This window comes from Melopsittacus undulatus, assembly GCF_012275295.1.
Source record: "Melopsittacus undulatus isolate bMelUnd1 chromosome W unlocalized genomic scaffold, bMelUnd1.mat.Z SUPER_W_unloc_7, whole genome shotgun sequence".
NCBI lineage: Eukaryota > Metazoa > Chordata > Aves > Psittaciformes > Psittaculidae > Melopsittacus > Melopsittacus undulatus.
Window position 1 is genome coordinate 613380 of NW_022993949.1, and position 21840 is coordinate 635219.

General features: G+C 43.2%; 1 protein-coding gene across 2 annotated transcripts in view; it reads left to right on the top strand.

The window, feature by feature from the left end:
- Nucleotides 1-21840, top strand: part of LOC117438308 (zinc finger protein 423-like) — a 271743-nt gene that overhangs the window by 134347 nt on the left and 115556 nt on the right. For both annotated transcript variants that reach the window (XM_034073858.1, XM_034073857.1), the window contains exons 3-4: nt 10836-14056; nt 20894-20978. In XM_034073858.1, the coding sequence (XP_033929749.1) occupies nt 10836-14056; nt 20894-20978 (3306 nt within the window). The remainder of the gene's footprint in view (nt 1-10835; nt 14057-20893; nt 20979-21840) is intronic.

The window sequence follows — 21840 nt, forward strand, 5'->3', positions numbered from 1 at the left end:
CTGATAGCTTCTGGAGAGGGCCCACATTGTCCCTAAACTGTCTTTTATTCGCAGTGTACCTATGGAATCACTTCCTGTTACCTTTCACATCCCTAGACAAGTTTAATTCTAAGTGGGTCTTAGCTTTCCTAACCCGGTCCCTAGCTTCCCGGACAATATCCCTGTATTCTTCCCAGGCCACCTCTCATTGCTTCCACCTTTTATAAGCCTTTTTTTCCCCTCAAGTTTCTTCAGCAGCCCTTTATCCATCCAAGGAGGTCTCCTGGCCCTCCTGTTGCACTTCCTTCTGCTCACAGAATCCCAAGGTTTGGAAGTGACCTCGAAAGATCATCTAGTCCAACCAACCTGCAAGAGCAGGCTAACCTAGAGTACATCACACAGGAACTTGTCCAGGCGGGCCTTGAATATCTTCAATGTAGGAGACTCCACAACCCCCTTGGCAACCTGTACCGGTGCTCTGTCACTCTTCCAATGAAGAAGGTCTTCCTGATGTTAACGTGGAACTTCCTATGCTCTAGTTTACACCCATTGCCCCTTGTCCTATCACTGGATATCACTGAAAAAAACCTAGCTCCATCATCTTGACACCCACCCTTTACAGAATGCAACACTCCTGAGCTTGTAGCAGGTGATCCTTGAATATTAACCAAGAATATTGGCCCCCCCTGCCCTCTAGGGCTATATGCCATGGAACCTTACTAAGCAGGTTCCTGAAGAGCCCAAAGTATGCTCTCTTGAAGTCCAGGGCAGTGAGCTTGCTGCATGTTCTTCTCACTGTCCTGAGGACCTCGAATTCAACCATCCCATGATTGCTGCACCCAAGGCTGCCCTGGAGCGTCACATTTCCAACGAGCCCTTCCCTGTTGGTGAGCATGAGGTCAAGCTCGGCACCTCTCCTTGTCAGCTCCTCTATTACTTGCAGAAGGAAGTTGTCTTCCACACAGTCGTGAAACCTCCTGGATTGCTTGTGCTGGGCCGTACCGTTGCTCCAACAGATGTCAGGGTGGTTGAAGTTCCTCATGAGAACAAGGGCCTGTGAGTGTGAGGCTGTTCCTATCTATCTATAGACCTCTTCATGCACAGGTTCATCTTGATCAGGCAGTCTGTAACAGATCCCCACAGTAATGTCTTCCACTGCTCTTCTCCCTTTAACCCTCACCCACAAACTCTTTGTTGGCTGCTCACCTGTCCCCAGACAGAGTTCCATACTCTCCAGCCTATCCCAAGCATAAATAGCAACTTTCCCTCCCCATCTGCCTGGCTCGTCTTTTTTAAAGAGCCTGTAACCTCCCATTCCAACACACCAGTCATGGGAGCCATCCCTCCCTGTTTCTGTGATACCAGTTATTTTATATCCCTATAAATGTGCACACATCTCAAATTCCCGTTGTTTGTTCCCCATGCTATGCGCATTTGTATAGAGGCATCTGAGCCGAGCTCCAAATGAAGGTGCTTATTGGCTGGAGTGGCTCAAATAAGTCTACATTGCTCCCAGCATTTATTAGAGGTGATGGCAACTGACGGGGTGCGTTGGTGTCGTGGTTTAAACTAAATATGCACAGTTTGCTCACTCACTCCCGGAGTCCCACACACTCCTTTGTTTCCCCCCCCCACCCACTCCCGGAGGGATGGGGAGGAGAGCCGGAGGAATACAACTCCCACGGATTGACGTAAAATCAGTCCAGCAAATAAGGTATAACACAAATCACTACTGCTACCACTAACAAATCAATGTTAGAGGAAATAAACAGGGAGAGAGAATACGATACCACCTGCCGAAAGGAGACCAGCCCGGAAGAGAGAGCTAACCTGCCGCGGCCAGGTGGAGGGGAGAAAACACCGATACGATGTAGGTTCACAAAATGCTCCGTTTATTGATTACAAGGCTGCTCTTAATATACTGTCTTACACGCAATCACGCATTACTTGATTGGCTGCTTCACTTTGCCCGCGAGAGGTACACGCTCCACTTTGCCTCTCCTGATTGGTTTCACACCTTCGCTTCAGCTTAGCGTTACATCATGCTTCTGGCATCTTGTTATTGCGCTCCTGTTTTGCTGACCTTGACGCTTCCTCTTCCAGCCTGGGGTCAGAGGTTCACTTTCTCACAGCTTGCTGCAAGCCTGTTAAAGCGCCCATGCTCGACCCCCAACACTAACCCCTCCCCTCCTGGCCAGCTTCCAGTTCCCTCTCTGAGCCCAGCCCGGAGGATTGTTAACCCCTTCCCTTCTGACCAGTTTCCAGTCCCCTCCCTGAGCAGGACGTGCTGTGGTATGGAATACCTCCCCTACTAGCCCAGGGCAGGCGCCCTATCTCTCCCTCCTCCCTGGCAGAGCATGAGCTACTGCTGAACCCATGACATTATCCACCCCTTATTCCATACCATTCACGTCATGCTCAGATCCCACATTTTCAATATACTATCATATATATATATATATATACATCTGCATACACCCAGACAGAGAGAAAGAAATAATTTCTTAATATATGGACCAATCCCTATAATGCTATTGAGTACATTTGGTCCATGATATTAGTTTTGTAATAGTCTTTTGTAGCAGGAGGGTCTGTGTGCAGTGCTGGATTGTTGCCTGCTGACAAAGGAATTGAGAAAAATGCATTGGCAATATCAGTCGTGGCATACCACTTGGCTGCCTTTGACTATAATTCATACTGCAGTTCTAACATGTCTGGCACGGCAGCACTCAAGGGTGGTGTGATTTCATTCAGGCCACGATAGTCTACTGTTAGTCTCCACTCTCCATTAGACTTTCGCACTGGCCATATGGGGCTATTAAAAGATGAGCGGGTCCTGCTGATCACTCCCTGCCTCTCCAGTCTACGGATCAGATTATGGATGGGAATCAGGGAGTCTCGATTGGGGCGATATTGCTGCCGGTGCACTATCGTGGTCGCAATTGGCACTTGTTGTTCTTCGACTTTCAGCAACCCCACAACAGAAGGATCCTCTGAGAGACCAGGCAAGGTGGACAGCTGCTCAATTTCCTCAGTCTCCAAAGCAGCAATACCAAAAGCCCACTGGTACCCTTTTGGGTCTTTGAAATACCCTCTCCTGAGGTAGTCCATGCCGAGGATGCATGGAGCCTCTGGACCAGTCACAATGGGGTGCTTCTGACATTTCCTCCCAGTCAGGCTAATTTCAGCCTCCAGTACAGTCAACTCTTGGGACCCTCCTATCACTCCAGAAATATAGATGGGTTCCACCCCTTCACAGTTCGATGGCATCAGGGTACACAGTGCACTGGTATCAATTAGAGCCTTATACTTCTGTGGGACTGATGTGCCAGGCCATTTGATCCACACAGTCCAGTAAATACGATTGTCCCCTACCTCCACCTGGCTGGAGGCAGGGCCCCTCTAATAGTCATCATCATCACAATCTTGGACACCTAAGTCGTGTTGAGAGTGATTATTCTTCTTTATCACAGGAGCTGGAGTAAAATCAGGTCTTCCGCTCCATCTGGGAACCTGTTCACCAGAGACTGAAGCTGCAGCTCTCATGGGGCTATCAGTCTTGGCCCTTGCTCCTCTCTTCAATTCACCCACACGTTCCTCCAAGGCTGAAGTAGGTTTTCCATCCCACTTTGTCATGTCTTCTCCGTGATCCCACAGGTAAAACCATAGGCTGGCCCGTGGTGTGTATCTTATATATTTTCTCTCTCGAGCAATAGGACACCTTTTGTTAATAGCTGAAACGCGTGTTGTCACACATGAGGAGCTGGATAAATCAGACAGATCATCCCTCAACTGTTTGAGGTCCTGTTTGAGATCCTGAGACAGTTTTTCCACAGCTGAGATGATGGAAGGGGTAAGATTGTCTTCTAACATTCGGAGTTTATGAAACATTTCATCCACTGTTAGTGGTACTATGTCATTCCAGGTTACCCTTGCCAATGGATGGGCATATGACAACAGTGCATTTTGTGTAAGTTTTCGCCCCATGGGTCATGTGCATTCGACTTCATCTGGGTCTATGTGTATATCCCCATTATTTGGCTTGGTGTGGTAGATCATCTCTACGATAGCTGATTCCCTCAGGGACTGGATGCCTTTGTCTATAGTAGTCCACTTGGCCGAACGACTCATAACATCATCCTTGTATGGGAACCTTTCTTTCACAGCTGCCAAAAGCCGCCTCCAAAGACTGAGGGACTTTTTCTTTCTTGCAATATCTTTGTCAATTCCCCCTTCTCTAGGAAGTGATCCCAGCTGCTTGGCTTCTGTACCTGATAGTTCATGACCATTGGCCCCATTATCCCAACATCAGAGCAACCAGGTGATGATGTGCTCCCCTGGTTGACGGGTGAAATCTTTTCGCATATTCCGCAGCTCAGTTGAGGTCTGAGATCGAGAAGTCACCTCTTCTTCTTTGTCATGTGATGATGACCCCTGATCAGATACTAGACCAGGTAGTGGATGCGTAGTTTCTTCATCCTGTCTCCTCCTTCTTGCCTCTTTTTTGGTTTTTCTCTTGTGTACAGGAGCAACCGATATTGGTACGAATTGGCCCTCTGGTTCAGCTGCAGTGATTATCGCTGTAGTTTGAGTAGCAACTGTACTTGTTGCTGGGGTAGCTGCACTGTCTGTCGCAGTCAAGGGTTGAGTAGCTGCTGTAATTGTTGCTGGGGTAGCTGCCCTGTCTGTCACAGCTGAAGTTTGGGTAGCAACTGTACTTGCCACTGGGGATGGTGTAGCTGCTGTACTTGCAGTTGGACCAGCTGCGCTGACTTCTGTGTTGCCCTCAGATCCAGGGACATTTTTTTCTTTTTGAAGGGGTTGTGTAGTGTCGAACAAGGCCCTATAGGCATAGGCCAAGCCCCAGCACGTTGCCGTAATTTGTCCATCTCTGGTATGGCCAGGACGACAACACACCTCATTTAGGTGTTTTACTAATTCTTCCGGATTCTTCACTTGTTCGGAAGTAAAATTCCAAAGTACTGGAGGGGCCCACTGACCTAGATGCTTGCTCATACTATCCCACACACCCTGCCACTCATGGCTTTACAGCCTCTGGGAAAATCTCTTGGTCCTCCTATGTCGTCGTTTAACTTCAATACAGGACCAGACCTGACTCCGCTTAACTCCTGAAATCAGATGAAATAATTGTGGGCAAAACACACTCTGTATGCGTGCTACTATGGTGATCCCCATCACAATCAGCATACAAGTCTCAACAGTATTAAAAGGCCATTCAAAAACTTCAAAACTCTCAAATGATGTTGTAGACCATCTGGAGAGAACACTGGGAGGATAGAAGAATGTCTCCTTCACAAGTTGACCACCCGAGAAGGAGAAAAAAGATGTGAAATTGCGAAGCACTTCTATTATATACCTCCCAAAATATAAAGTTGGTGACCATACTGGGAACATAAACCAGATCAGTTTCATATTCAATGCTTCTATTGTATTACAAGTCATTAACATAAAGTACAATGAGACAAGAACCTTAGCCCAAACCCCATACTTGATAAATACTAACACAGCCAATATACATGAAAAATAATTGGTAAAATCCGGAAACCGTGAGATCAAGAGAAAAAATCTGTGAGAGCCAATAAATCAGCATTGTGACAAATGACTGTAAATCCTGTCAGATTTGTTGTTATCTCGTAGGTTCGTGCCCCACGTTGGGCGCCAAAACTGTCGTGGTTTAAACTAAATCTGCACAGTTCGCTCACTCACTCCCAGAGTCCCACACACCCCTTTGTTCCCCCCCCCCCCCACCTTTCCACTCCCGGAGGGATGGGGAGGAGAGCCGGAGGAATACAACTCCCACGGATTGAGGTAAAATCGGTCCAGCAATTAAGGTATAACACAAATCACCACTGCTGCCACTAACAAATCAATGTTAGAGGAAATAAACAGGGAGAGAGAATATGATACTACCCACCGAAAGGAGACCAGCCCGGAAGAGAGAGCTAACCCCTCCCCTTCTGACCAGTTTCCAGTCCCCTCCTCCAGCAGGACGTGCTGTGGTATGGAATACCTCCCCGACTAGCCCAGGGCAGGTGCCCTATCTCTCCCTCCTCCCTGGCAGAGCATGAGCTACTGCTGAACCCATGACAGTTGGGATGGAGTGATGCCACCCCTCCCCCAACACGTGTAGTTTAAAGCTTTCTTGATCAGTCTGGCAAAGCAAAACCAAAATAGCTCTTCCCCTTTATTGTCAGACCAACTCCACCAACCTCCAGTAGACCTGGCCACCCAAATTGAGTCCCATGTTCTAAATACCCTGATTATGGCACCACTGTTCTAACCATTCATTAACCTGCCAAATTGGTCTTTTCTTCAATGTAATATGGCGTGTTAAAATTAACAGGGCTACTTTTTATTCCATTAAGAGATTAATGATAATGAGCTTTCCCTAATTTCTTTGGTTTAGGCCTTTAGTAGTCTCATTTTTATTTAGTCAAATTTATTCAAATTTAGCATCTAATTTTTAACCATGGTAGGTTTAACCATGGTAGGTTGTTTCTGGGCCTTAAAATTTTCTAATTCTTTTTAAATTGTAAAAGGACGATAAAAACGTGCAATAAAAAGAATCTACATGTTAAACATTTTTGTTGCAAACCCAGGTTTTCAGCCTGAGAAATGTTGGATTTTTAATCCAAATTGTATTAGCATAGCATCAGTCACAAAGTAATACCACCTTTCTTAGATTTTGTTTTCTGAATAGCCTACTATGTTTCAAGAGCAGCAGCTGGAGGGCAACTGGCCATAGTGCATGGATATCTCATAGCAGCCTTCCAGTATTTGAAGGGTCCTAGAAGGATGCTGGGAAGGGACTCTTCATTAGAGACTGTAGTGATGACCATGAGCCAGCAATGTGCCCTTGTGGCCAAGAAGGCAAATGGCATCCTAGGGTGCATTAGAAAGGGTGTGGTTAGTAGGTCGAGAGAGGTTCTCTTCCCCCTCTACTCTGCCTTGGTGAGGCCGCATCTGAAATATTGCATCCAGTTCTGGGCCCCTCAGCTCAAGAAGGACAGGGAATTGCTTGAAAGAGTCCAGTGCAGAGCCACAAAGATGATGAAGGGAGTGGAACACCTCCCTTATGAGGAGAGGCTGAGGGAGCTAGGTCTCTTTAGCTTGGAGAAGAGGAGACTGAGGGGTGACCTCATCAGTGTTTACAAATATGTAAAGGGTGGGTGTCAGGATGATGGAGCTAGGTTTTTTTCAGTGATATCCAGTCGTAGGACAAGGGACAATGGGTGTAAACTGGAGCATAGGAGGTTCCACGTGACATCAGGAAGATCTTCTTTACTGGAAGAGTGACAGAGTACTGGAACAGGTTGCCCAGGGGGGTTGTGGAGTCTCCTACGTTGGAGATATTCAGGGCCCCCTGTCCTGGTTTGAGCAGTAGCAGTCATTTTTCTCCTTCTTGGTAGCTGGTGCAGTGCTGTGTTTTGACTTTTGGGCTGGGAAAGGTTGCTGATAGCAAGTATGTTTTGAGTTACTGCTCAAATGTTTGGTTTGTCCAAGGCCTTCTCTGAGCTCATGCTCTGCCAGGGAGGAGGGGAGGCCGGGAGGAAGGAGAGACAGGACACCTGACCCAGGCTAGCCAAAGAGGTTTTCCATACCATAGCATGTCATGCCCAGGAGGTAACCGGAAGAGACCCGGAAAGGCTGGAGCTCTGGGGGGATGGAGGAGGTATCGCTCGTTGCTCGGTCGGGCAGGGTGGGGTGAGTTATGGGTCGGTGGCTGGTGAGGTGTTGTATTCTCTTCACTTGTTATTTGCTTTATCATTGTTACTATTATTAGTGGTAGCAGAAGTGACTCGGGTTATACCTTAGTTATTAAACTGTTCTTATTTCAACCCGTGGGGGCTACATTCTTTGGATTCTCCTTCCTAACTCTCCGGGAGTTGGGGGAGCGAGGGGGGGAGTGAATGAACGAGCTGTGTGTGGACTTGATTTAAACCACGATACCCACCTGGACAAGTTCCTGTGTGATGTACTCTAGGTTACCCTGCTCTTGCAGGGGGGTTGGACTAGATGATCTTTCGAGTTCCCTTCCCACCCTTGGGATTCTTTGATTCTGTGATTCTGTGATAGGACAAGGGTAACGGTTTCAAACCTCAATAGGGGAAGTTTAGACTGGATATAAGGAGGAAGTTCTTTACTGTGAGGGTGGTGAGGCACTGGAATGGGTTGCCCAGGGTGGTAGTGAATGCTCCATCCCTGGCAGTGTTCAAGGCTGGGTTGGAGAGAGCCTTGGGTGGCATGGTTAAGCGTGAGGTGTCCTTGCCCATGGCAGGGGGGTTGGAACTGGATGATCTTAAGGTCCTTTCTAACCCTAATTATTCTATGATTTTATGATTTTGAGGTAGATTGGTTTGTTTTGGCAGCAAAAGAGGCCTGCTAGCAGAGTTGTTCAATTTTCATGGTGGGCCATTGTAATGATTGGAATAAGCACATATGGTTGTAATGAAGTGGGCCCAGCCTGTGTTACCACATGATTGGCCCATTGCATCTCCAGTTTCAAGGCTGAACAATGCAGCTTTATTTGCTGGAGCCATTTGAAGTGCTCAGGTTTCTCTCTGGCATGGTACAGCCCTTCATCTGACTGCCACTTTCCAGCATGAGGTGCGAGTAGTCTGGCTGCAAACAGGGAGGTATGTAAAATGTGTGTATTTTTGTAATACTTTCTGCAAAGTGAGCATTTTAAATTATTTTAATTGCAGCCAGTAAGGCTGAACCGTAAGTAACACAATGGTGGTGTGCTTTTATTCCCTGTTGTTTTTCTTCTCCCCCCCCGGGTGGACATCAGTAATGGTTGCAAACTCAACATGGGCTGCCCTAGTTCAGGCCCAGCATATCCCTCTTGCTCCCCTTTGTCTCCTTTCCCCTGGAGGAGCCCAGCTGGTGAGAGGAGGGAATTAGCCAGCCCTGATTTTACTGACACCTCCCTGTGGCCCCTAATCCAGGCACTGGTAGCCATCTGCCTCCTTCCCTCACTTGGCCATGGCCGTGGGTCTGTGGGGATGGAGCCCCGGATGTGGCTGGCAGCAGAGACAGGGGCCAGGGGCTCCCCAGGAGTATAGAGTGAAGCTGCACCGGCAGCTGGGTGGGCAGTGGAGGTCGCTTAAATTTGGAACATGAGTCTTTGTTGCAGCTGCAGAGACAGACCAGTGCATGGCTGGCGGAACGAAGCCTGAGAAAAGTTCACATAAAAAGCAGAGGCTGATCATCTTGTGTTTTAGTTTTGGGCTCTGCTAGGCTTGGAGGAGTTAGTTGAGCACAAAGGCCTTGAGCATCTTAGAAGTGCGGGTGTTTGCTGAGAGCCAGGGTGCATTTCGGGAGTAGGAGAAAGCATGTTTGCAGTGTGCAGCATTGTTCTGGGGCAGGAGGTTTAGTTAAACAGGGGAGCAGAGCTCTCTGGGAGCACAGGGCAAGGGGAGCTGGTGCCCAACCCGCACATCCAAAAAACAGGCAGCCCTGTTGTGCAGGAAAAGTTGTTTGGTGTGTGATTATTTGGTTTAGTTTTTCCAAGGTAACTTTGCTCTCTCTTTTCCTGGGATGAAAAAGGTCTTTGCCACAGCAAACGGTACCTCAGGAGCCAGCCTCTTATGGTGTTGATATCCCCTTTAGCCGAGCCTTTCTTTGAGAGCTTCTCCGCCATACATGTGCTCTTCCCTGCCTGGTAACTGTAGTTGGCAGGCACGAGGAGTGTGCGTGTGGCAGCCTACATGCACAGTTGGGGTTTTTTTTATTGGTTTGTTTTAGTAAGAGATGAAGTAGAAACATTAAATGTTTTATAAGGACAACGTATCTGGAGAACTGGTTCCTTTTTTGAATCTCCAAATGTGTATGTGGTCAGTGCCTTCCCTCATTTACATGGATTTTGGTTTTGCTTTGTTCCATAGGTTAGTTTTATATCAGACTAGTGGCATTTTTACTTCTTTCAACATCTCCGTGTTTATTGGAATTAGGATAGTTGAACTTGTTCTCTTCTGTTTCTTGTTAACAATTTTGTTTATGAAAGCTGACAACATTTTATGTATTTTTCCTAAAATGACTGGTTTGCTCCTGGAGTTGATGCTGTGTTTCTTTATGGTAATAGTGAATTATAAAATGTTTTCCAAAGCCTCATATTGAGCAAAGGAAATAGTTATTAAAACAGAGACTGGGCCATTGTTGGTTTATCCTGAAGTTCATTCTTTTGTGATGTCTTGAGACCTCCAATAGTGATATTCTGGGGTTTTTTAATTTGTATGGTTTTGTACCAAGCAGGCAACATTACCTTTGATTCGAGCAAGTATGATAATGGTGCAGATCTCTTCTCTGATTTTCTTGAGCTTTATCAAATCTGATGCTTTTATTTCACCTGGATGTTTGACTCTGCTTTTGAGCAGACTTTCATTCTGTTACAATCTTTGAGACAGAACTGGAGGATTTTGTTTAATGGAGACATAACTTAAAATCATCTTGATGTAGCATTTAAAAAGGCTCACAAAATCACAGGTGATCACTTAAACACTGTAGTTTTTCAAAATGTTTGTATTGCTTCATTGCATATTGTGTTTTTCTTTGTACATTTTTATTGCTTTACAGTACAGTGAGCAGGTGTTAAACCTGCTAAATAAGAATGCTTTTTATTAATACTATATGTTGGCATATTTGTGAATTATGTGTACAACTATATTTTTATTTCTCTTTCTCAAGTCTCCTTTGAAATTCAAGATCTCTGGTTTTTAGTTGATTTTTTTTAATGCTGTAGTAGCAGAAGCCCATAGTGTCATTGAGAGCTTTGTCCTTATTTCACAGGTGCACTGGGAATTGTTTTAAATCTCCTTTCTGCTTTCCCATTACAGATGGTGATGATGACCCACAACTCTCCTGGGTGGCTTCATCTCCCTCCAGCAAAGATGTTGCATCACCCACTCAGATGATAGGAGATGGGTGTGATCTCGGCATCGGGGAGGAGGAAGGGGGGACTGGCCTGCCATATCCCTGTCTGTTTTGTGATAAGTCCTTCATTCGCCTGAGCTACCTTAAAAGGCATGAGCAGATCCACAGTGACAAGCTACCTTTCAAATGCACCTACTGTAGCCGTCTTTTTAAGCACAAGAGAAGTAGGGATCGCCACATAAAGCTTCACACAGGGGATAAAAAGTACCATTGCCATGAATGTGAGGCTGCGTTCTCTCGCAGTGACCACCTCAAAATTCACCTGAAAACTCACAGCTCCAGCAAACCATTCAAGTGTACTATGTGTAAACGTGGGTTTTCATCAACCAGCTCATTGCAGAGTCACATGCAAGCTCATAAGAAGAACAAGGAACATATGGCAAAGACTGAGAAAGAGGGGAAGAAGGATGCTTTTATGTGTGATTACTGTGAAGAGACATTCAGTCAGACTGAAGATTTTGAGAAGCACGTAATGATACTCCACCCACAGCTTTCAGAGAAGGCAGATTTGCAGTGTATTCATTGCCCTGAAGTATTTGCAGATGAACACTCGCTGCTCTCACACATTCATGAAGCCCATGCCAACAAAAAAAACAAGTGCCCTATGTGCCCAGAGCATTTTTCTTCAGTGGAGGATGTATATTGCCACTTGGACAGCCACAGACAGCCTGACTCCAGCAATCACAGCCTAAGCCCTGACCCAGTCTTGGGGAGTGTGGCATCCATGAGCAGTGCAACGCCTGACTCCAGTGTATCAGTGGAAAGAGGTTCCACCCCAGATTTGACCTTAAAGCCTTTGAGAGGACAAAAGAAAATGAGGTCTGTGGACAGAGGGGAAGGCCACAACTGGTCTAAAGTTGCCTACAGCTGTCCATACTGCACGAAGCGTGACTTCAACAGCCTTGCTGTTCTGGAGATCCACCTGAAGACCATTCATGCAGACAAACCTCAGCAAAGCCACACATGCCAGACTTGCCTTGATTCCATGCCTACACTGTACAACTTGAATGAACACATGAGAAAAGTGCACAAAACCCATGCCTATCCCATGATGCAGTTTAGAAACATTTCTGCCTTTCACTGTAACTATTGCCTGGAGATGTTTGTGGATATCAACAGCTTACAAGAACACATCCATATTACTCACTGTGTCCTAAATACAACCCCTCAAGATGGCAACAACGCTTTCTTCTGTAACCAGTGCTCCATGGGCTTTCTGATGGAAGCAACCTTGACTGAGCATATTCAGCAGACTCACTGCAATGTAGGAAATTCAAAATTGGATTCCCCTGTCATTCAGCCAATGCAGTCTTTTATGGAAGTTTATTCATGCCCTTATTGCACAAACTCCCCCATTTTTGGCTCCATTCTGAAGCTTACAAAGCATATTAAAGAAAACCACAAGAACATTCCTCTGGCACACAGTAAGAAGTCTAAAACAGAGCAGAGTCCAGTTTCTTCTGATGTTGAAGTCTCTTCCCCTAAAAGGCAGTGGCTTTCTGCTAGCATAAATTCAGTGTCTAATGGTGAATACCCATGTAATCAATGTGATCTAAAGTTCTCAAATTTTGAAAGTTTTCAAACCCATTTAAAGTTGCATTTGGAGTTGCTGTTGAGGAAACAGTCTTGCCCTCAGTGTAAAGAAGACTTTGATTCCCAGGAGTCTCTTCTGCAACATCTCACCATGCATTACATGACAAATTCAACACATTATGTATGTGAGAGCTGTGACAAACAGTTTTCTTCGGTGGATGATTTGCAAAAACATTTGTTGGACACACATACTTTTGTGTTGTATCAATGCACCCTTTGCCAAGAAATTTTTGATTCCAAGGTATCTATCCAAGTGCATCTGGCAGTCAAGCATAGCAATGAAAAGAAGATGTATCTTTGCACAGCTTGTAACTGGGATTTTAGGAAGGAGATGGATCTCCAGATCCATGTGAAGCATAGTCACCTGGGGAATCTATCAAAGTCTCACAAATGCATCTTCTGTGGTGAGACCTTTAGCACAGAGGTAGAGCTGCAGTGTCACATCACAACCCACAGCGAAAAATATAATTGCAAGTTTTGTAGCAAAGCTTTTCATGCAATCATCTTGCTTGAAAAGCACTTGCAGGAAAAACATTGTGGTTTTGATGCTAGCATAGAGAATGGTACAGCTAATGGCACGACCCCAACTAATGAGAAAGAAGGGGTAGATATCCAGAACATGTTAATGAAGAATTCAGATACTTCTAACAGTCACGAAGCCAGTGAGGATGATGTAGATGCTTCTGAGTCCATGTATGGCTGTGACATTTGTGGGGCTGCCTACACTATGGAGGTCCTCTTGCAGAACCATCGTTTGAGAGACCATAACATCAGGCCTGGGGAGGATGACTGTTCTAGGAAGAAAGCAGAATTCATCAAAGGTAGCCACAAGTGTAATATCTGCTCAAGGACCTTCTTCTCAGAAAATGGCCTGAGAGAACATATGCAGACCCATCGAGGCCCAGCCAAGCACTACATGTGCCCCATCTGTGGGGAACACTTCCCATCACTCCTGACCCTGACGGAGCACAAAGTCACTCACAGCAAGAGTTTGGATACAGGGACATGCCGGATTTGCAAAATGCCGCTGCAGAGTGAGGAGGAATTTATCAAGCACTGCCAGATGCATCCAGATCTCAGAAACTCCCTCACTGGGTTTCGCTGTGTTGTCTGCATGCAGACAGTCACCTCTGCCCTTGAGCTGAAAATTCATGGGACGTTCCATATGCAGAAATTGTCAGGAAACTCTGCAACCTCGTCTCCCAATGGCCAGGCCTTGCAAAAACTTTACAAATGTGCATTGTGCTTGAAGGAGTTATGGAATAAGCAGGACTTGGTAAAGTTGGATGTGAATGGCCTTCCCTATGGCCTGTGTGTTGGATGCATGACCAGGAACACCAATGGACAGTCTTCAGGCTTGACTCCACAGGAGGTGAACAAGAGGCAGTGTGGCAGTCTGAGGTGCCCAGAGTGTAGTGTCAAATTTGAAAGTGCCAAAGACCTAGAAAGCCACATTCAGGTTGACCACCGAGACCTGATGCCTGAGACTAGCGGCCAAAGGAAAGGTGCCCAGACATCTCTTGTTCCCAGAGTAAGTACAACTGAACTTTAAAATGTCTGAGGGATAAAATGTAGACCTTCAATGAGACTGAGAACTGATTTGTTGTAATTCTTTTTTTTTTGTTTGTTTTTTAACTGTCACTTTATAAAATTACTAGTGCTGCTAAAAAAAACCAACAAAACAGGAAGAAGAGTAAGGCACATAAAAAAATCAGATGTTGCTCAGCCTTTCAGGCTCCTTGATTCCTAGTGGAAGTGCACCAGATTTTTTACCATAAAACTGCCCTATATTTACCAACAGAGAGATGGGACACTTGAATGGTGGGGATTGAGTTTGTCCATGAACTCTGATGCTATTGAGCTAGCAGATCTGGAAAAGCTGGGACATTTCCATGAACAAAAAGGAAGTACTGAGTACCCAAAGCAGAAGAAAATCTGACCTGTCATACTTGAGATCTGAGTTCCTACCAGTGAGCTAAACATGAGCAGGAGGGTAAAGGAACTTTGAAGGAAAAATATAGTGAATTCCACCTTACCTCCCAAATTCTCACTAAAACAAATTTCTGTGCTAATGAGGCTGTCCTCATGGATGTCTGTCAGAGTGAACATTGAGAGGCTATTGGATGTCTGTGTGCATCCATGTGTGCTTGTATGTGTGTGTGGATGACTTTAAAAGTGATTTTAAAAGGATCGGCTTTATGGCCCTCTGGTAAAATAGCAGTTTTCTTAACATATCTGGAAATAGTTGTCTAATGCAGGTTACATCTAAGTGTGCTCTCCTTCAATGTTTGCAGATGATAGCCTGCTTTCCCATTTCTTAGCTTACAAAATACTTGGGAACATGAAACAAAAAAAAGGTTTCAGAAGCCTATTCAGGAGATTAATATATTTGTAGTTTATAGTCTTTTAAAATTGTTTGTTGACATTTTGGTTCAAGATTGGGCCAAGTCAGTCCTTCCTCTGTCAGGAACAGATAGAATTAGTAGATTTTGGAAATCTTGGGAGACCAACAGCAAACACATCTGAGTATTGATATCATCTCACGTTTTTAATTAAACATGATGGGGTGAGATTTTCAAAAGTATCTAAGGAAATTAGGCACCCAACTCCTAATGAATAATTCCAACCATAGATGCCTGTTTATGCCAATCTGATAATTAAAGCACCCACAAGCACATCTCACTGTATTAAAAGAACCTGAAAATACCATTCAACTAGAACACTGGGGGCTCAGTAAGTAAGAGAAGACCATAGTACAGTCTGAGGACACCAGAGCTGGTGCAGGCTGTGTGTGTCCCCAGCAGGACTTGTTAGCTCCGGCTCAGCACTGGGGCACACAAGGCAGCAGCATCCAGTGGAGCTGGGCTGTGTGCAGCTAGCTCGGAGCACGGCACTGTCTGCCCCAGCACCCGCTGGCATCAATGCCCCATTCCAGGCTTCTGAGTGAATCTCCCAGAAAGTTTAATTTCTTGGTTTTTTGCTTTTTTAGTAAACCAGCTGCATATTGTTCCCTCTGTGTGCATTGAAATTTATGACTAAGCCTCTAGATACACACACCTAATTCTGCAGAAGAATGAGGAATGGAAATATCCTTCCTTTGGTGTGATACCTCTTGAGAATTTGTCTGGGGCTCTGGCTAGGTCGTTCTCCTTCCCCCTCCTCCAGCCTTTATTTCCTTCTAAATTCTTTAAAGCACCTCTGTTCTCTTAGGTAAGACTAATTCTTACTTCATAGCCTGAAGTATTGCCTTTTCTTTCCTATTGACTATCAGAAGCAGAATATGTTGCCATATTCTGCTCTTATTTCTTGCTTTAACTCTTTCTTTTCAGTGACAGCTTCCATACTTGTTCTCTCAAGGGAGAGTTTTAAGTTCTTCAATAAGGTAAATGCCTTGAATTTCATCCCATGAGAGAAGGTCTTAGTTCCTTTGTAGAAGATAATGAAAAATCAGCATTTGTGATGATGGCAAATGTTACTTTCAACAGGTGTCTATGGCCTGCACATATGTTGATATCAGAGACATTTATGGTATACATCCCAGGAATAGATATATTGTTGTTAGGAGTAATTCATTAAAGGTACAAGAGGTGAACTCTGATATCAGTTAACATGGAAACTATTGATGTTTCACTCAGGTTTCTCAAGGCAATGACTGCCCTTTGTGTCTGCCTAGCACAGGAGTTTTCAAAGAAAGAATTACACTGTCTTTTAAATGCTAGTAAACCTCTCTATTTCAGGAATAGCATTTACTTTACTTCATTGGCTTCATAGCAAAGCTCAGCAAGTTGAAAACAATCTCTCTTGTAATCTTGTTAGCATGCTGCTTACAGGTAAAATACCATTTTACTGGAGCAATCTTAAGTGCACAATGCATGTAATCTGCTGATGTCCACAGAAAAAAAAGCTGCTTCTCTCCAGTTCATGAGCACTTCTACATTTCTTTTTTAAGCACCTTATTGATTTTTCTTTCTTAAACAGAAAAGCCATTGAAGACAAGGTACAGTCAGAAAGTATAGGGAGATTAGATTTTAAGTAGTGGGTATATATTTCAGAGTAAATAAGAATAGGCAGAATGAAATCCAAGCAAATAGAAAAGATGATGACATACAAAATCCGTAACTTCTTTCAGTGTCAGAAATCACTTCACCAGCACTTGCACTTCTTGAATTGAAGAAATGGGCATGGAAGCCTAAAAGGAATTTCAGGGGAAAAAAAATGAAAGAAATGAAGAAAATAAATATTAGCTCTTGATGAATAAAAAATTAATATATTTGGGAAGGGAAAATGAGCAGGAGAAAAAGAATAATTCCTGTTTACTGTATGTATTAAAGTTTGTATATATACGCACATGGATATAGCACCACAAAGGAAGTGTGAATATTTTGTTATTTTTAATTTTTTTACTATCAAACTTTTGGATGTTTTGTTCTGAAAATCAGATGGAAACAGCTAGATGAGGATCAAAAAGCACTCATAATTGCTTGTAAGTTTGGGGGCTTGTTTCATTTTTTTTATCCATAAGAATGAAAGAAAGCACATAACCATTGAAAATTCTGCCGTATTCTGTCTTCTTCAATTACATTTTAATATAGCAAACAACCAGGAATAAATATCTTTGAATTGATCACATTTGTTGCTAGGACTTCTAACTAGGATCCAGTCATGATGGTCAACAAGATAGATTTCCAGATGGAGAAAATTTTTGCCTTGTGTACATGGCAATATCTGCATTGGGGGATTTGTTATTAGGAGATTTTAAGTCAAGTCAATGGTCTTCCATAAGGAGCATCTCTAAGAGGAATAAATAAAGTACACCTTAGTAGTTAAAGGTTGATCTAACATCAATTTGTGTTTGATTCTTATAGTTTTACATGAGCTATTCTGTTTGGATAGGACTGAAAGGATTTTTTTTAATGAGTATCACATCACAGGTGGAGGTACCATTCCAGTATCTGACACGTGCATAGCTCAAGACCTTTCTAATTCTATCATGATGGCATAAGAGGTAATGCTTTCATGTTTTTCTGAACATATTTCTGTGTGTAGGAGCTTCAGTTTTGAATATATTCTATTAATTCCTTTTAACATGTCTTGAGAAACATGACTAGTTGTTTAGTATTGAGATCTTATTGCCCCTTGTAATACTGGAAACAGTAATGTTTCAAGCTGTTCTTTCTCTTACACAGTTAACCTCATTTTGTACCATAGTTATTGTGAACAATGCTTATTTAACATTGACAATGGCAAGTGCTTAGTCTTTCAATAAATTTCTGTCTTTAATGGTGTTACATTTTTAGCCAACCTAGATTATTTGGACTGAAGAAGCAAAGGAGGTGGCATAGAAAGTTGGAAGAATGAACCCTATTTTGCTCCTTTACTCAGTTCCTTTTCTCCTGCACACTTTCTTGGACTCAGTTCCTTCTCTTTGTTCTCCCCTGCACCCCTTCTCTTCCCTTGTAAATTTACTTGAATGGAGGAATATTTTCTTTGTAGAACAGGAAACCATTTCCAGATTTAAAGGAGGACAGTCTGGAAACCCCATGGGAACAATGGTTAGTTTAGAAATTAGAACCCTCTTGTTACTGCTACTGTTTTGTGCCAAGATTAGGATTAAATATCTTGACTTAATAGGGATTGAACTCTCAGCTGAACACCTGCTCATCTGGTCTCTTGTCACCTATATGCCATCATCCAGACACTGTTAGCTCCTCAGAGTCTGAGCACCTTTGTTGTCACCACTTGTGAAGATAGAACTTTAAAAACAGCTAACTGACCCATTAATAATGTCTGTGAAGCCATGATACCCACATGATACCCACAAGAAGTTCTTATCTGGTACCACAAATAACGCAACCTTGTATTCAAACTAGTGCTCCCCATTTACTGAGAATGGAAGTCTAGTTTTGTGACATTCTTTTTAAAAAGTTATTAATGAGCCAAAAAAATAAGCTCTTCCATCTCTTGCATATACATTTGGGTGCTAATCTAGCTGTACCTATTTTGTGGGCCATATAAGGCCATTTATTAACCTCACTCCATATCAAGCAGGGTACCCTATCACAAGAGCCATCACCTCAGTTAAGCTGCTCTTGTTCATGCATGTTTCTCAGCTGAGGCTGAAGACAATACTAAAAGGAAGTCTGAAATCTGACATCTTCCCTAAAGGGTGGTCACGCCAAGCAGAGTGTTAGAAGTTTGTGAAATGGTGTGGAGGAGTTTGCACTGGATCTGTGGGTAAACAAAGACATCCTGTATCCAGATCTGTTAGCAAGTAGTTTTCAGAAGCACTGAAATCAATTAAAAATTTGAATCATTTGTTTGTGTTTAACATAACTTTAAAGGTTTGAAATAGAGTTGAGCTGAAATATTGTCCTTTTTAGCTAGTTACTTATGGAACCCTCATAACAGAGGTAAGTGTTGAACAAGGTGCAGAACTTAGTCAGCTTTGAAGTTTTAAAGAGGAAGGTTTCAAGTTTTAAATGTGACCACATGAATCCTTCACTGCCCAAATCCTGGTTTTCTCCTCCAAGGCTTTTTGTGTTTTGTTTTGTTTTTAAAGTTAGGAGCCCTCAGCATGTGTATGCCAGCGTGTTTGAGAGGACATGTGTACATGTGTGTGCTGTGCTTGTCTGCCAGAAGAGACTCCCAAGAAAGAGTGCTGCAGAAATCCAGCTGCTTTTTCATTAACAACCTTGCTTTCCGAATGGACTCCAGGAGGATACTCTCTTGAGCTGCCTAGGGACAACTAGCCAGTCCAAACTATTTCCTTTTATGTGTTTGGCTGTGTCAGGTTTTGTCCAATGGAGTGCAGCCTTCTTCCTATTATCATGTGAGGCACCCGTTGTTATTTTAGCTTGGACTGCATACAGAATTCATGGAATAGGCATAATATCCATAGACTGGTGCATTTGTTATTATGGTATTGCATCATGTTCATTAACCTCCAGCAGGCTAACTTGTTGCTACTGATGACATGGGAAGTAGTTAAGAAGCTCTTGGCAGCACCTAATTTGTTCTTTCCTCAGCAGGTGTTTGAGAAAATAGGACCCCATAAGCAGAGGGGGTGACAGCAACTCCTCTGTTTGACTCAAAACTTCTGACTTATTACTGCTGTCCTAAAATGTGATTGTAAGGTGTGGGATGGCGGCTGTAAAGAAAAAATCAAGTGTGTCTAAAAGTACATAAACCCAACCTACAAAATATTTTCCTTCAAAAAAGTTAGGAGGGCGTTGTTTACTGAATTGGGTTTCTCAGTGCTAATGGCTTGGGTTTCTCATCCATTCCTCGGCTAACTAAGCTTGTGGCCAGTTCGCGGAGATTTCACATATGCTCTGCTGCCATCCACACTGGCTATAAGGATGTGAACCACATGCTCATGGCTGGTGGCAAGTGCTTCAGTAGGAGTTATTCTCTAGAAAGAAGTAGGCACAAAAAGCCAATTTTTTCTAAATTGCATGTCAAAAGATGACTTTTTAGATAGCATATTCCCATGCAGTCAATGAGCATACACATCAGACCAAAGCACTGTGCTCCTGCAGAGTTTCTGCTAGTATACAAAAAGCCCACTTAGCATTCATTTTTTATTTTTTTTCCTAACTTGGACGTCTAAGTTGTCAACATGCATTTTAATTTCTAGAAATGATTTCTTTGATTTTTTTTCTGTCATGTTGCACAAGTGCAAACACCACTGTCAATCTGAGTGCAAACTCCATTTTCCCTATTTAAATAAATAGTCCATATAATTGCCTCTTCACAGTGTCTCCTGCCTTCTGCAGCTAGGCCTCCCTGGTATGATGCTGAGACAGCGAAAATAATGCACAACAGATTGTGCTAGAAAACAATTCCTTGTGGTAATGCAGTTTTTCCATAATTTCTGATGGTAGACCATTACAAAAGATACTTTTTTTTCCTTTCACTTCCCGAAGTAACTATAGGTGTTTTTCCTACTATATTTTGAGTTTAACTAAAGATGGATTTTTTTGAGAAAGTTGATCTTTTTCTGAAAACAGTTTTCTTTCAATGTCTTTTATTTCACTCTACAGGAATTTTTACTGCAATGGGTTAAATGACATGAACAGTCTTATTATGGCTTAAGCACTCAGAATTTCAAGTACTATAACTTGGAATTTTTAAAGTTGAAATTAAAAATTCTCCTAAAGCAGGCTGTTAATTAGAGGGTGTATTTATGGTCTCAGAAAAGCCCAGCCCAACTTGGTGTCTTGTTGGGGATATGTGAGCAGAAAAGGCCTCAGTGGAAGTTGAAGCATGTAACATGATATATTCATGATCACAGTTGCCTTATTCTACACTGCAGTTTAATCTCTTTTAATCTCTCTGCAAGTCTAATCTCTTTTTGGTTATTAAACAGAAAAAGACCTATCAATGCATCAAGTGCCAGATGACCTTTGAGAATGAGAAAGAGATACAAATCCATGTCGCTAACCATATGATTGGTAAGACATTCTTTAAACTAGGCCACTCATTGGCTCCTTGTTTTTTTCTGCTATTTTGAAATTCACTATTCAGATAACTTGTTAATATTCATGCTGTAATTTCTTTTTTTATCTTTCAAGGAAAATTGTTTTGATGTAATGATTCTTTACTTAAAAGCTTTTTAAATATGTGGTTATAAAAGTGCTACTGCTGAGCTTTTTTCCATATCCTTTGGAGTCCCCATGTAGCATTTTCATTTATATTAAAATCAAACTTTTGAAATTATGTTCCATTTGATAGCATAAATTTCTCTCTATCCTTGTAAAAAGTACTTGCCAGTTGTCAACCACTTAGGAGCTATTATGTTTCAATTTTGTATGTCATGACATTGAATAGATTTAACTGCTAGCATTTTCCCAGCTACGTGATGTGAATTCCTGAGGAACATTGTCAAAACAAAACACTTAAAGAGTTATTTCAGTGGGGTTTTTCTTCTTCATTTTTCCAACAACTCTGGGCTTCAGAAAGTTCAACTTTTCAGACATACACGTGTTCACTGTGAGCAAATAAATGATCTGTTCAGGCAGGTGGTTGAACTGAGGGAGGAGGTAGAAAGGTTGAGAGCCATCAGAGAATGTGAAAGTGAAATAGATTGGTGGAGCCACACCCTAAGGCAAGGGCAGAGGGGAGTGGTTGAACAAGTGATGGATCCCCTTCCCTCCTACCATCAGACAGAAGGAGTGAGCTTAAGGGACAAGGAGGTCTGGAGGGAGGTCCCTCCTTGGAGAGGTAAGCGAAAACCCTCACAATCCCTTCCTCCCTCCCAGTTGCCCTTGAATAACAGGTATGAGGTCTTGGAACTAGAGGGCCAGGTAAATGGAG